At 37.4% G+C, this 16,417-nt stretch overlaps 1 protein-coding gene across 2 annotated transcripts in view; it reads right to left on the reverse strand.

Annotated features, from left to right (window-relative positions):
* The window catches only part of CWC27 (CWC27 spliceosome associated cyclophilin), a 193,941-nt gene that overhangs the window by 147,835 nt on the left and 29,689 nt on the right, over nt 1-16,417 (reverse strand). For both annotated transcript variants that reach the window (XM_081826812.1, XM_006732516.3), the window contains exons 8-10: nt 15,245-15,324; nt 14,155-14,188; nt 13,406-13,560 (exon numbers count right to left, since the gene is read on the reverse strand). In XM_081826812.1, coding sequence (XP_081682938.1) covers nt 13,406-13,560; nt 14,155-14,188; nt 15,245-15,324 — 269 coding nt within the window. The remainder of the gene's footprint in view (nt 1-13,405; nt 13,561-14,154; nt 14,189-15,244; nt 15,325-16,417) is intronic.

Below are 16,417 nucleotides of genomic sequence, written 5' to 3' on the forward strand. Positions count from 1 at the left end.
TAAAATAAAAGAGAAATTTAAGTGAGTAGAAGAATAATAAATACAAAATTACATTAAAAATCCAGTAAGCCTCTGATATACTTCAAAATAATAATGGAAATCCTATTTAAGGTTTAACACTCACATAGGTGCATTTAAATAGTAAATACATTGAAATCAACATGAATACACAAATACACTGAATGAACTAATACACACGGTGTAGCAATATCTAAACAAGAAAGACCAAGGAGAGAAGACAGATCAAATATTACTAATGTATCAAAGTTGGCAAAAAGGTAGGAAAGAACTGTAATGAAATCTGTGAGATCCCTCTTCAAAGTAGGTCATTACTAAATAGTTCATATTGTCTACTTTTAAAAAGACAAGCTCAAATAAAGGCAAAGATTCGATAAGGTGAATAAAACAGAACAAAATCCACTCTTTTAGATTAATGTTGATGAAATATTATGGTAATGGTTCTTTAAAAAGTTACAGAACTTGTAGAAAACTGATGATGGTTGGGAGAAGAGACCCTCTTACTTTGTCTCCCTAGAATAGAATGACCTTGCCTTCTGCAAACATCTGATCCTAGTTTTGAAAAAGACGGATATCTGCATTCAAACTTTATTCTAAACCTCATTTACCTTTATTTACCTATGCTCCCACCATATAGGAAAAGGCTAAGTAATGTGTGTACTTCCATCACTAATTATTTGGCTGCAAAAACTATGAGCCAATCACATCCTAGCACTACTGATGAATTTTTTGTTTGTTTGTTGTTTTTGTTTTTTGAAGGGTGTGGATCCTAGCAGATGCATTTTGTAAAAGCCAAACAAATTTTAAAAGTTTGTCTTGGTTATTTGGATATGTACCCCTGATAGGCATGGAGGGAATTATTTTAAATAGTGTGGTCTGAAAAGACGATGTTTGAGCAAGGAACTGCATGAAGAGAAGGAATGGTTACTAAGATTATCTTAGAGAAGAAACTTTCAAGCTGAGGTAACCCAAAGTTACCCGAAGGTAACTGAAAAAGGCCTGAAAAAAGAATGAGCTTGGTGTGTCCATGAAACAGCAAGAAGGACAATATGCCGCATTTGAAGTGAGCCACAAGAGTAAGGTGGATAACAGCTTGGCCAAAGTGTGTAAAAAAAGGGAAGGGTGTGAGGACCAGAGCACAGAGTAAAGCGGTTGCCTTTGCCAGAAGCATATGAGAATTTCAGATGCAGATGGATACATTGTTGGTGGGAAAATGAGGAATTTCTCTCACAACTTCTGTTTTCATAATAAAATAAGGAGCAGGGTGATCAGCCAAAAGTGAGAAGAGCAGTGAAGACATTGGGTGTTATTAATTAATATGATTTTCTTCCAGGAACAAGATGAAAACCAACTAAGAAGTCTATTAAAAATAATGAAACAGCTCTTCATTTCCTCTCTGCCCACATTCCCATCTTAGAGAACCTACCCTACTCATAACCCTGGAAGAAACAGCCTGACTGTATCAGTTAGGTTTAGGTTCTGTTACACTTAATAGAAACTCCAAATAATGTGGCTTTAAATAACTTGAATGTTATTTTATCCCACATCCAACAACTCCAGATAGGCAATCCAAGCTAGAATTGTGGCTCCATGAGGTCTTCAAGGACCCAGGCTCTTTCAACCTCTTTATTCCACCAAGGCTAGCCCCTTCCCTCTTTCCTTTAGAAAAGACTGCCTGAAAGTCTGATACTATCTGTTTCATCTCATTAGCCAGAATTTGGTCATAAGGCCTTGCCTTGCTACAAAGGAGTGTGGTGAATGTGTTTTAATGAGGCAGTCATGAGTTCAGCTAAATATCTGGGTTCTCATTACTAAATACGAAGGGAAGTGGATGATGGAGGGACAAGCCATCTCTGTCACACCTACATATCTCATGGCTTTCTAAGAGCCCCCTCCACCATCATTGTCCTCTCCGATGACATAAATGGATAGCTAACCCAAGCCAAGCCAGTAAGATTTTCTCTCTGGAGAGTCAGGCTTTGGGACACAGAAATAAAGTCAATTTACTTCTTTTTTTTTTTTAATGTTTTATTTATTTATTCATGAAAGTCAGAGAGAGAGAGAGAGGCAGAGGCAGAGGGAGAAGCAGGCTCCCCGCCCAGCAGGGAGCCCGATGCGGGACTCGATCCCAGAACCCTGGGATCATGACCCGAGCCGAAGGCAGACGCTTAACCATCTGAGCCACCCAGGCGCCCCTAGTCAATTTACTTCTGAAGGGCTGGACTGCAAGAGACAATAGGCTAGAGCCCTACAAAGAAAACACAAGACTGTAGAAAGTAACAGAACGTTCCTGTCAGGCTTGTATGCAATTCTTTTATCTGGATTCTGTGCAACTCCCTCTATTCCTTTATGCAGAAATCCCTTCAGTTTATATGTAAAATCCCTTTATAGAAAAATATGAGTTTTTTCTTAGTAGGTTTCTATTCCCTACAACAAAAGGATCCTTAAGATATCTAATAAGAAAGTTATGATTTAATGTTATGTATATATGAAGTGTTTCTGCATCTTCTGTGAAACTCGTGGAAGATAGTCATTGTGCTCTTCTCCACCCCTTGTGGAAAGATAGATAAGACAGAATTTCTTTTAGAATTTTATAACTTTTAAAAAGTATGTGATAATTAGGAAGTGATACCTTTCTTTTTAAAATTCAGATAATGGCAGTTAAGTAATGTTTATTATATCTTTTTTTGTCCTGTCCACCAGGAAGATGATGACTAAATTTATTACACAGTCACAGGCATTTACAGCAATTCCTGGTTAAAGCACAAAGCCTGGAGATTACATTACTGTTTCTAAGCATACACTGCTCCTCCTTGGGAAAGGTTTATACTTCACCATACCAGGTTTGGCCACATCACGTGCTCTCACCAATGAAATGGTGAAGTGATGGATGCCATGTCTAAGCAGAAGCTTTAAGAGCTAGCATATGATTCCATCGTCACTCTTTTCCTTCTGCTGTGCCTCTCAGCAAGAGGCTTCTCCTTCATTCTGGGCCCATGAATGTAAGTGATGGGGAGTCTATCTACAGATCTTGCTAGGATGTAGCCAGAACAAGAGAACAAACATTAGTTTTAACCCACTAAGATATGGGGATTGTTTGTTACCATAGCATAACCTAACTTAAGCTGACTAATAAAGGAAGCAATTCAGTATGTTTATATGTAGGGCATTGAAGAATATCAGGAAGGACTAAAAGGGCGAAAATGTCTGAGGGGAGCATTAGGAACATCTAGAGCTCCTATCCCAATACTTATCACCACCACTCAGCCAAGTTATCTAAGCCAGAAACATAGGAGTCATCTGGAGTATATCTTTTTCCTTTGGGTCTCCTATATCCAAACCTGTTACCTCCTTATTATCTCTAAATCCATCCCCATAGATACTACTTTAGTGAATGAGACCCTTATTACCTCTCCTTTGGACTAATGTAATAATGTCTTTCTGTTTCAGTCTCCTTCCTCCAATCCATCCCCTACACTCATATAGAATAATATTTCTAACACGATGTCATACCTTTGCTAGAAACATCCCATGTGAGAGTTACATGTCAGCTGGACACATATGAGCTGGCCCCGGCCAACCCTTCTCTGGGCCCTGGAGAGGGGTCAGGCCACAGCAGTTTCAAGGACCAGATTTGCCACTTTCTACACACAAACACTTAACCTCTTTAAGTCTAGTTTTCTTTACTTTTAAAATGAGAATCATAATATAGACTATACTTTGTAGCTTTGTTATGGAGGTCAAATTAGAGACATAAATTGACTTGGCAAAGCGGTAACACTATAGAACAAGAAATATTTGTGGAATAACAACAACTGTCTGCCTAGAGCATCTAGGAATACCTCACAGCCCTCATCTGTTCATACAACTGTCTCCCTTTACTAGACACTAAGCAACCTGTAAAGAAACTCAGACTTACTAATCTCAGCATCCTAGGACCTAGCACAGTGCCTGGTACAAAGGAGGAACTCATTGTGCATAAGCAAAGCCATAACTGAAAGGTGGTAAAATCCCTGAACGGTTAGGGGGAAAGGATCCAGAGAGAAAACTAGAGAAAGAAAAAATAGAATCACTAATTACAGATCTCCCTCAGGCCCGTGTGTAACTTCAAGTGCTTTTAACTTTGTGTTAAACAAAGATCTTTGCATCTTGAGTGGCCTCTTTGTTGTGTATTTTATCCAAATTATACCTGCCAATTTATTTTTTTTAAAGATTTTATTTATTTATTTGAGAGAGAGAGAGAGAGTGTGTGTGAGTAGGAGGAGGGGTAGAGGGGTAAGGAGAGGAAGAGGGAAAGAATTTTGGAATAGCGACACAGGGCTCGATCTCAGGACCCTGAGATCATGACCTGAGCCAAAACCAAGAGTCAGACGCTTAACCGACCAAGCCACCCAGGCACCTGTATACTTGCCAATTTAATTTATAGGTAAATTCACAAAGTATAGACAAGGAAAGTAGGAAAGCAATGAATTTCAAAACTCTTCAATGCGACTAGATTTCCAGGGTAGGGAACACTTCCTCAAATGCTTGAATAACTTAAAGAATGTTTTTTGCATATAATCTCAACACTGCATTTCAAATGTACAATTGCATTCTCCAAAAACAACTTATACTACCAGATCAATGGAATATAACTCTCAAGGGTAATTCTAAAGAGATGCAAATACCTCTTCTCCATTTTGACAGGAGAATCTCCCCCACGTGTGCATTTCACTGCTTCCTGTCTGCCATTGAAATCTAACTGTAAAAACAGTAGGGTTGTCGTATTTCTGAAGTATATAACTGAAGTTCAAGGATTTTTTTTTCTTTTATTTTGAAGGTGATCCCTTGGATGTGGATTAAGGTGGATTAAGGTTCTCAGTGAACTACCTGGGCATTTTAAAAGTGGTTTTTTATTTCAAATAGCCCAAGAAACAGTTTTGTTCAGAATATCCAAAAATCCTTGCTATAAAGACCCAAACAGAAGAAAAATGGAAGCCTGCCAAAAATGCCAAATGATAGTATGGTTTATATTATAATTGTTACTATTCCAAAATTTAAAATGTAATAGGTAAAGGCAGTAAAATAAACCATCTAGCCTACATTGGGGGATTATACAACACTAATTTAAAGGACTGGCCTTCATGCTAAAATGTTATTTCTTTCCAATAGTGCCTCCAAATAATGGTTTATCTTATTAGCATTCGGGTATAACTTATGAAATTGCTAATATTTAACTGTTCTTGATCTACAAAAATGGCAATTTTACATTCAACTCTTTTTTGACCTGGTATTTTGATCTGTTCCAGAAATATATATTGCCTGCTTAACATCCTTAATAATTTGCATGCATGTCTCTTAGAGTACTTGTCAAGTGTTCTGAATTGTGATCATTGTTTATAATGTCACTTTTACACTATATGATGAATGTTTGCAGACAGAAATCATTTCTCCCTTGTTTTCATGTTCTGGGAGTCTGGCACTGGCTGGCACATAGCAGTTCCTGTAGTGTCTGGCAAGAGGAGTAGCATGTGTTTGAGAATAGGATTACTGCTTAGGAGAGAACATACAAAAAATAAAAATCAAGGTCTAGGACAAGTTACCATGCAAACCGCATTAAAATTAGGAGTGCTCCAAAGCTTAGTATCTGCTGATAAACCCGAATATCTCCTGAAAATACAGTAATTGGACCAGTACTACTCCATACCAAAGAAATAGTAACTGCAAATTTTCTTTATTCAGAGACCAGTTACCCACTATATAGATCTCACATTTCTTTCTCTTCCTATTTTTTACCATCTGCTTCAGTACATCTCAGAGCAAAGGAAGGTAAAAGGAAGCAGAAATGCTCTAAATGGTTAAGGTACTCCTTGCTTGTAAATGTTCTAATGAGAGGAAGAGGAGGATCTTATAGATGATGATTCTAATGGTTCATACAGAGTCATTAAAATACCTGTGGATTTCAATCTTTGTTATTATCTTTTAAAATTTGTACTATAATGGGGAACCTGGGTGGCTCAGTCGTTAAGCGTCTGCCTTCGGCTTGGGTCATGATCCCAGGGTCCTGGGATGGAGTCCCACATCGGGCTCCCTGCTCAGCAGGAAGCCTGCTTCTCCCTCTCCCACTCCCCCTGCTTGTGTTCCCTCTCTCGCTGTGTCTCTCTCTGTCAAATTAAAAAAAAAAAATCTAAAAAAAAATTTGTACTATAATTTAAAAATGCATACTATCTTCTAAATTTTTTTAAAAGATTTTTTTATTTATTTGTCAGAGAGCATAAGCAGGGGGAACGGCAGGCAGAAGGAGAAGCAGGCTCCTCGCTGAGTAAGGGGCCCAATGCGGGACTCGATCCCAGGACCCTGAGATCATGACCTGAGCCAAAGGCAGACACTTAACCAACTGAGTCACCCAGGTGTCCCACTATCTTCTAAATTTTTGAAATTTAAATACTGTATTATCGTTTTGAATTTGTACTTCCTATGAGGATCATATTAAGACTAAGACATTCCCCAAGGCTGAGAGAAAAGTTACAAATGTTTTTGAGAAGGCTAGAAATCCTGGGAAGTAAGAAATCCTAGTAACATGTTAGACCCAACAAAGAGACACTTGAGAGATGACAATTGGCAATATCTAATTTGGTTGTTCACCCAGGCCTCAGGGAGTATACTCAAGAGGTATTTATGACTACATTTTCCCTTGCTTCGTAATTTAAAGTTCAATCCAACTCATCAGATCTTTAATCTCAATTTCAACTTCAATATCCATATCTAAATTCCTGGTGCTATCATAATAATGATATTTCATATTCAGTCAACTAACACAGGTCATAACTAAAATACAAATTCCACTGAATTTTACCAAATAAGAGAGTTGTTTTATGAAGAAGGTCAGCTAAATATGGATAAACAGAACATAGCTGATCAAAAACCAAAACGAATACCATTCTAAGATTTTTTTTTTTTTTTTTTTTGAGAGAGAGAGAACACAAGAGGGGGGAGCGGGAGAGGGAGAAGCAGACTCCCTGCTGAGCAGGGAGCCTGATGCGGGACTCGATCCCGGGACTCCAGGATCATGACCTGAGCCGAAGGCAGTTGCTTAACCAACTGAGCCACCCAGGCGCCCACGAATACCATTCTAGTTAACCTTGAAACATTTCTATCAAATGTTTGATGACTATAATTTGAGGATATGTGTTAGTATTTTTTTATTTATATTTCAATTTGATGAGAATAATTTAGAAGAGTAATCACAATACAATTACATTTGATAGAAATTACACAAAGACTGAATTTCCATAATGATTATAATCACCACAACAAACCATTGATTTCTAACTATTTGGTCTGCCTGTTACATCTGATTTTACTCTTTGGTCGTTTACTATGAATCAATATACAGATGTTAAAAAACAGTAGGGCAGGGGCGCCTGAGTGGCTCAGTCGGTTAAGCGGCTGCCTTCAGCTCGGGTCATGATCCCAGGGTCCTGGGATCGAGCCCTGCATCGGGCTCCCTGCTCGGCGGAGAGCCTGCTTCTCCTTCTCCCTCTGTCTGCCGCTCTGCCTACTTGTGCTCTCTCTCTATCTCTGTTAAATAAATAAATAAAAATCTTTTAAAAAAAAAAATAGTAGGGCAGACAATTCAGTTTGGTTTACAGGATTAACTTGCAGAAGTTGGGCTCCATCTACAGGCAAAAAAATAATTCTTTACAATCAACTTTTAAAATAGGATTTTCCAAAAGACAAGCTCCAAATAATCCCAAACTTACAATTAACCTTGAGTGCATATTAGAATAACCAGGGGTGCTTTCTTAAGCTTATGATCCTGTACCACAAATTCTGATTGACTTAGTCTGGGGTGGAGCCTGTTCTCAAGTGATCTAAATGTACAGAAAATGTTGAAAGACATTGATTGAGGTTTTTAGCAGCACCTATCTTTTAAAAACATCAGAAACACTCAAAGGTCATATTTCATTTCTTATAAAATTATTTGAGTCCCACTATACTGACCGTTCAATGTTTTTCAAAGATTAAAACTAAATTCAGTTGATATAAATGTCTTATCACTGTTAGACTGCAAAAATTATCTGAGGTGACAGTATGATTTTTAAAATCTACTTTTACATTATTCTGTACCTCAGAAGTAATCAAGGGAGTATGTGTGTGGTGGGGAGTAGAGTTCTTAACCCTGGAGGCACATTAGTATATCTGGGGAGATTTTACAAAGTTTTGTTGCCCTAAACTAAAATCTGTTCTTAGAAGTGAGAAAAGCAGTTACTCTGAGCGGGTGAGGGGAGAAGTAACCAAAATGGGGCAAGAGGGAGATTTCTGGGTGATGGAATTTTCTGTTTCTTGATCTGGATGATGGGTATATGGGTATATTTGGTTTGTAAAAATTTAGCAAGCTGTGTCATTGTGATATGTGCACTGTGAAAGAGAGCTAAGACAAATATATTCTGTATGTATATCATACTTCAATTAAAAGCTAAAAAGTTAAAAAGGAGGATGTGTCCAGGTTTCACTTCTGACCAAATGATTCAGAATCTTTGGAAGTAGGGCCTAGCCATCATTATTTCTTTGAATGTTCCGCCAGTGAATCTAACAGGCAGTTGGGAATGAAAAACCATTCCTCTAATGCATCACAAATATATTTATTCATTTATTAATCCACTCACACAAACTTTAAGGACCATCTACTTACTATACCAGACTTGGAGGATGTAAAGATAAAAAGGACACAGGGCACCTGGGTGGCTCAGTCGGTTGGTTAAGCATCTGCCTTCGGCTCAGGTCATGATCGGGATCAAGCCCTGCATCTGGTTCCCTGCCCAGTGGGGAGTTTGCTTCTCCCTCTCCCTCTGCCCCTCCCCTGCTTGTTCTCTCTCTCAGATAAATAAAATCTTTTTTAAAAGAAAAGATAAAGAGGACACAATCTCTGAAGGAATTTAGTCTAGGCAAGGGATAGATAGGTAAACCAATAAATCCCATGTGATAAATACAAGCAAGTTACTTACAAGATCTAGAGGTGTGATTTGTCAAAGAAAGATTCAATAATTTTGATGTTGTTGTTCATTCTTTTATACAAATATTTGGGTACCTCTGATGTTTGACCATAGAAATATAAACATAAATGGATATAATCTCTACCTTCAAGAAAGTTAACTTCAAGAAGGTTACAGTATAAGGGTACACAAGGAAGGAAATAAAGGCATAAGCTAATTTCATACTATCACAGGCTTGTAAGAAAGGTGTAATACATATGCCCCGAGGAGTCAGAGATGGTACTACCAAGTTGCTGACCTTGGAGGTAAAATGATATATAAACTTGAACTAGTCCAGTAACAGGGGGAATAAAAATTAGTATTCTAGAGGAGTGCTTTTCAAAAGTTAGTGTGCATACAGATCAGCTGGGGTTCTTGTTAAAATGCAGATTGATTCCTCAAGTGTGGAACAGGGCCTGAAACTCAGCATTTCTAACTATTTCCCAAGTGATACTAATGCTACTGGTCTACAGATCACAATTTAAGTAGCAAAGTTCCCGAACAAAATGGGTTTCAAGAGACAAGAGATAAAAAAAAAAATGCCCAAAATTCCACAGCAGAGACACCAAGAAAAACAAAAATTGCAAAGAAGCCATTAGATTTGTCAATTAGAAGGCCTTAGTGAGAGTAGTTTCAGTGGAATGATGAGGGAGAAGCTAACTGATGGGTATTTAGAAATAAATGGGAAGTAGTAAGGTGGGGACAGGAAATAAAATGGAATGGTTTTGTTTGTTTTTACTCTTGAATGCTGGGAGAGATTTAAGTCTATTCGTAAGCTGAAGGAAAGAAACCAGTGAAGAGAGAAAACTAAAGATGGAAAAGAGGATGGAATCACTTTGGGTAGAGAGATTCCTCGCCCTTTGCAGCAGAGGAGAAGGAACTAAGAATTAGTCTCAAAGGTAGGCAGGGGAAAAGAAAAGAATGAGTGGAAGGAGTTACTCTTATTTCACAGAGCAGGAAGCCAGGTGATCTGGTAAGAGACAGTGAGTTCCAGGTTTGAACTAAGCACTGTGGGGGGTGGGAAATGAAGAAGCAATGGAGGCACAGCTAAGGCTGGACTTGTACATGGTTGTGTGATTCTGCTCATCAGCATCCAGTAGTGAAGGTATAGGCTTAAAGAAGATGGGCTGGATGAGAGAGTGAGACTGACACACTTAGTAAAGGAGGTGGAAAGGGACATAAATCCTATGAAGTCAAAATAGGTATAATGAGAGAAAAGAAAGGAGAGAAGGTAGGAAGTGCTTTGGACTTTTTTTCTCTTCAACTCCTAACCAGTTTTCAATAGTGTTAACAACTGGAGACACTGCTGAGAATACATTATTAGGAAAAGATTCTACTCTGTGTAAATTTGTTGAAAATTATATTGTTAAATACCATCCCCCAGCTTACACATTAAGTACTCAACAAACCTGCTTGTAGATTTAACATCCAAAGTGATAAACAGCTTTAACAGGGTCCAGATGTTTCTTAACCAACAGAAGCAATACCACAAATTTTCAGTAAAATTATACTCCTTGCCTAAAGCACTGGTAGGCTAGTCTATTCCCTGATCTTATTGCTTGAATCAGAAAATGACTGAAGGATAATGGACTACTTCTAGCACACGCAGATGAAAAGACTGAATATTTGAATAGATAATGATTTCACATGGACATCCTATCTGGCTGGCAGCTATACCCATTATAATTCAACTTAGACTGAGTAGTGATATTCCTTTAAATTAACTATCTTTTTTTTTTTTTTTACCACATTACAATTTTTTAAGACTCTTAGAGATTTTTCTGGTTTTTTTTAACATAAAATTAACTTGAGACTTAAATTATAATGAAGCTGGTATAACTAACCAAAAGCACTAATAATTTTGGAATGTTTTTACACTCAAGTGGTCATGAGACAAACATGGATATTTCTAGGTAAAAGTGAAAAACTGTATTTTCCCTTTGAAATTCCATACTTTCTCCTCTATCCTGATCTCCTTATTTTTCTTTTACTTCTCTTTGTAGGCAGGAGAGGTAGGCTAGAAGGTGGAAGAAGGATGTGAATATTGAAAAATCTGAGGGAAGAGGGAAACAGTTAAAAATAGATGTTTTGGGGGTGCCTGAATGTCTCAGTCGGTTAAGCATCCCACTCTTGATTTTGGCTCAGGTCATGATATCAGGGTCCTGTGATGGAGCTCTGGGTTGGGCTTCACGCTCGGCGGGGAGTCTACTTGGGATTTTCTCTCTTTCTCCCTCTGCCCCTCTCCCAACTCATCTGCATGGTCTCTCTCTCTCTCAAATAAATAAATAAATCTTTAAAAAAATTAGATGTTTTAGGGGCGCCTGGGTGGCTCAGTCATTAAGCGTCTGCCTTTGGCTCAGGTCATGATCCCAGGGTCCTGGGATCGAGCCCCGCATCAGGCTCCCTGTTCGGCGGGAAGCCTGCTTCTCCCTCTCCCACTCCCCCTGCTTGTGTTCCCTCTCTCGCTGTGTCTCTCTCTGTCAAATAAATAAATAAATCTTAAAAAAAAAAATTAGATGTTTTGGTGTTTTCACTATTTATTAAGGCAAATTTTGCCAAATAAGCTTTATTTAGTTCTTAAAGAAAATTCAGCTTTGCTAAATTATAAGTTAAACTAATTACAGGGTATATAAGTATTGGAAATTGTATTAAAGCCAATAAGACAGTAGAATTGAGGAATTATGCACTTAAACATAACAACTATTTGTTTAATCTATTAAAAACTAAAAATGGGGGCACCTGTGTGGCTCAGTTGGTTCAGCATCCGACTCTTGGTTTCGGTTCAGGTCATGATCTCAGGGTTTTGAGATGGAGCCCTGTGTCAGGCTCTGTGCTCAGTGCAGAGTCTGTTTGAGATTCTCTCACTCCCTTTCCCTCTGCTCCTCCCCACCCCTCCCCGCTCATGCATGTGCTCTCTCTCTCTCTAAATATAAATAAATCTTTAAAAAAACTGAAAATGTATTTTTTGTCACATTATAAACCTAATCTTTAAAAAATTCATAGCTCTTAACAATCAGAAAACGCATGTCTTGAATGAGAGAGGGAGAAAAAATATATTGATTGTATATGTAATCTGACTTAAAGTTACTGAGCTGATGTGATGTATAAGCACTAAAATATTGTCAATAGTGGCCCAAAGGTATTCTACTACAGTTAAATACTATTTCTGAATATAAAAGTTCATACCATCAGTGGGAATTTCTGGGAATTACTTTTCTGGTTATATAAAGGAAAAAACTGAGGGAGTGAAGCAATGAAAAACATGGAAATGTTTTTCATTCTTTTAAAGTTTTTCTATATGAAGTTGAGAAATAGCAGAAAAAAAGAATATTGTTTATATGTAGTTACATTTATCTTATCCCCAAATGTAGGCGATCCAAAGAAAACATTTTTAAAGATTTTATTTATTTATTTGAGATAAAGAACGAGTGGTGGGAAGGGCAGACGGAGAGGGATAAGGAGAAGCAGGTTCCCCGCTGAGCGAGGAGCCTGACACAGGGCTCGATCCCAGGACCCTAAGATCATGACTGTAGCCAAAATGAGACGCTTAACCGACTGAGCCACCCAGGCACCCTGAAAACATTTATAAAGCAATATTATTTAGGAGTGCCTGGGTGGCTCAGTCAGTTAAGCGTCTCACTTTGGCTACAGTCATGATCCCAGGGTCCTGGGATCAAGCCCCGCATCCGGCTCCTTCTTCTCACTCTCATTCTCTCTCTGTGGGCGCACTCTCTCTCTCTCTCAAATAAATAATAAAAATAAAATCTTTAAAGCAATATTATTTAAAACGTATACATACAGTTGTAATAACAGAATCACAAAGGAGAGTTTTTCAACTAAATTGAATTTCAGGAGTCACAAAACTCAACAACTCTTTATCATCAGACATTTCCTGAAATTTTTTTGATACCACTGAGATTAGAAGAGGTATATAGTATAAATCAAAAGATATTAAAGAATGTTCTCAGGCCCACATACTTTCATAACCAATTCTGGCAAATTTTACTCACCTAAATCTGAGGACTTCTCTTTTCATTCTATACAATACTCTACTGTTCATATTCATATTAAACAAACACAGCCTTCCATATCTAACTAATATGTTGTTTACCCCACATATAAAAATTTAGAGGCTTTTAAAGAAGAGATTAGAAAGAAATGAAGAAGAATTTGACTCATGGGACCATTGCTGTAAGTACTTTAAAACTGGTCTATTTTAGGCCTCCAAACAGGCTAACATACAAATGGTACACATATCAAACATTATGAAAATAGTGTTTAAAAAAATAAGTTGAATAGAGGACTTAATACTAATTTAAAGTGAAGTGTATAAGAAGACAAACTGACACCCAGAAGCACAGTAATTGACTCACCTGCGGCTAACTGATTTCTTCACTTCTCCCTCTCCAGCTGACTTAACATTTCCACTTGTGTCCTTTTTTAATTTTTTTGCAATTCTTTCTCTCATTAGATTCTTCTCATCACCATCAATATATTCATCATGCTCTGCACCTTCATATTCTCCATCCTGTAGAAATTGAAGTGGAGTATTTGCCAGGCATCCCATTTCCCCTTAAGCCCCCAGAGATCCATCCGAGACTCTCCTCATTGCATTCTAGGCCAGTTTTGTTTTTTGTTTTGTTTTGTCTTGTCTTGAATTAGTAAGGGCTTGAAGAATCTGTTCCAGGTGGGAATACTCCTGGGGTCTGCTCTAGGCCAACTATGTAAGTATGGGATACCCAAATAAGGGGTGTTTGCTCACTTAACCCACAGCCCTTCTGTGCAACACGGGCTGTATTCCTTCTGTATCACCCAGGATATTGTGTCCATCTACATTCCTATTCTTTCCCAGTGGGAAATGTGGCTTCTGCAGGCAGTTGGCCAGCATACTGACCGCAACCAGAGATTAATTCAAGTAGAATGAGGAGGAGGTGGAGAAGCTGAGATTTCTTCCTATAATCTCAGTCATACCAATTACTTCTCAGAATCCTCCTTAAGTTTTTTCAAAATTTTAAATATATAATTATAAAAGTAACATACACTACCTTTTAAGGAAAAAAATTAAGATTTTATAAACATTTTCTATTAGTTGTTCAAACTATATATTAAAATTAATACTTACTTTAGCTGAATCTCCTACTGCATCACCTTTTTCACTACAAAAAGAATGAAACAAGAAAATTTTAGCTTCAAAGTGAAACTACTAAAATTATGCAAATTTTAGGATTATTCAAAATTTAGAATATTTTGCTAGGATTAACAGTTCAAAACCTATTTCAACATGGGAATTTCAGAATGGAATTGTAGAATAGAAACATTCTACAAAAGAGTCATTTTTACAAATAGAGTAAGAAGTATGCTCCATGAGCACACATATGAATTCACTAGAATTAAAAGAAAAAAGCAAACAACCACCAACGGTGCTGTTTTTATGAACAAAGGACTACAGTAAACAATTTCTTCCACTGGCTTGATGTACTCTGGCTGAAAAAAACAAATCCTTCAAATACAAGGATATTAAGAAAAGACTTTTTTTAAATAGAATTTTTTAAAACAAGCTAAACTCAGTGCAATAGCATTTTAATCCCCCTTTGAGACACTGGCCCAATATATCATGTGCAATTGTATTTAACAGTAAGACATCTTCCCTTCTCCAAGAGAAACAGAGATAGACATTTTCTGTTAACTACTAAAATATATAAGAAATAACTACTCAATGGATTGGTCTAAAATGTGGTAACTTCACAAAACCTTTCAACTCTGCCTTGTTTACCTATCATACCAACTGGCACAAAAATGCTTTAAGGAAAAAGCTAACAAAGTAACTTTGAATTAAACATTAAACTTTTAAAGCAAACCGTTTCCTATTCAAACTATCCCAAGATTTAAGCTTAGCAGTTAAATTTAAATTTAATTATTTCAACAGAAATAGATAGAAGATGAAATGAAAGGGGCCAGATTTCTGCTCAGGTCGTGATCTCAGGGATGTGAGACTGAGCCCCATGCTGGGCTCTGCACTCAGTGGGGAGTCCGCTTGAGGTTCTCTTGCCCTCTCCCTCTAACACTCCCAACCCCTGCAGTGCGTGCTCTCACTCAAATAAATAAATCTTTAAAAAAAAAAGAAGAGAGAGAACTGACCATTTTCTCACAAAGGCAGCAAGAAAATATCTGAGCCAGAAAATAATTTAGGATCACACTTGTAGCATACTAACCTTCCAACGGCTGGAACAGAACTGAGATGGGGATCATCCTTAAGCAAGTCATGACTACTTTTGCTTTTTCCCTTCATGCTCTAGGAAAAAATGTAGGATATAATCATAAGTGAGGAAGAAATAAGTTTTCCAAAAGGACAAGATAACACGTTTACATAAAATCTAGTACTGGTAAAATATGGCTAGCAAAAGATGCATGTTCCTGAAATTTTCAATATAAATTAAAGCTTTATAAATAAGAAGCTAACTCTCACACTGATTGAAAATACTGTTTTTAAAAATACCTTTTCTTCCAAAAAGTGATAAATTCTTCAAAATAAGTTTATTGATTACTATTTCCAAACACTAAATCTTCGGTATGATTTACATACAGCTAAACTAATTCTTTGATGCAGATAGTAAAACTTAGAAGATAGTTCACAAGAGTAATTTAAAATAAATGCACACAATTGTTTTTCAAACATACTGGCTATATTGCACAGAATTACATGTATACATGTATTCTGTTTCTCTGAAGAGCCCTATTACATTCTTTGACCTTTAGCACAGACAGAAAAACTTAATAGTTAAAAAAGATCTGATAGGCCACTTAATCTAGTCTCCCACCCAATGCAGGAATCTCCTTGACATCACTGCTGACTAGTCAGCCGGCGTTTCAACGCCTGAAAGGAGCTTTTCCTCAGATACACACACAAACCACTCCTTTTCAAATGTTTTCTATTGTTGGACAGTTCTCTCTGTAATTGGGAAAAAAAGTCTATGTGTAATTTCCAACCATCCAACCAATCCTAGTTTTACCTTCTAGAACTCAAAATGAACTACAACAATTTCTGTTATGATGTATACTACACAGAGCTTAGTTTAAATACAAAGAGACTGGTAGGTATAATAATGGCCCCCTAAAGATGTCCAAGTCCTAGTCCTCAAAACCTGTGAATATGTTACCTTACATGGCAAAAGGGACTTTGCAGATAAATTAAGGATTCTGAGATGAGGAGACTATCCTGGATTGTCAGGGTATACCCAATGTAATCACAAAAGTCCTTACAAGTGAAAGAGGGAGGCAGGAGAGTCTGTTTCATAATGATACAGCAGGAGAAAGACGCTATGGGCTATTGTTAGCTTTGAAGATGGAGGAAGGGGCCAAAGCCAAGGAATGCAAATGGGCTCTAG

This window comes from Leptonychotes weddellii, chromosome 7, assembly GCF_054177405.1.
Source record: "Leptonychotes weddellii isolate Sample4059 chromosome 7, ASM5417740v2, whole genome shotgun sequence".
NCBI classification, from domain to species: domain Eukaryota; kingdom Metazoa; phylum Chordata; class Mammalia; order Carnivora; family Phocidae; genus Leptonychotes; species Leptonychotes weddellii.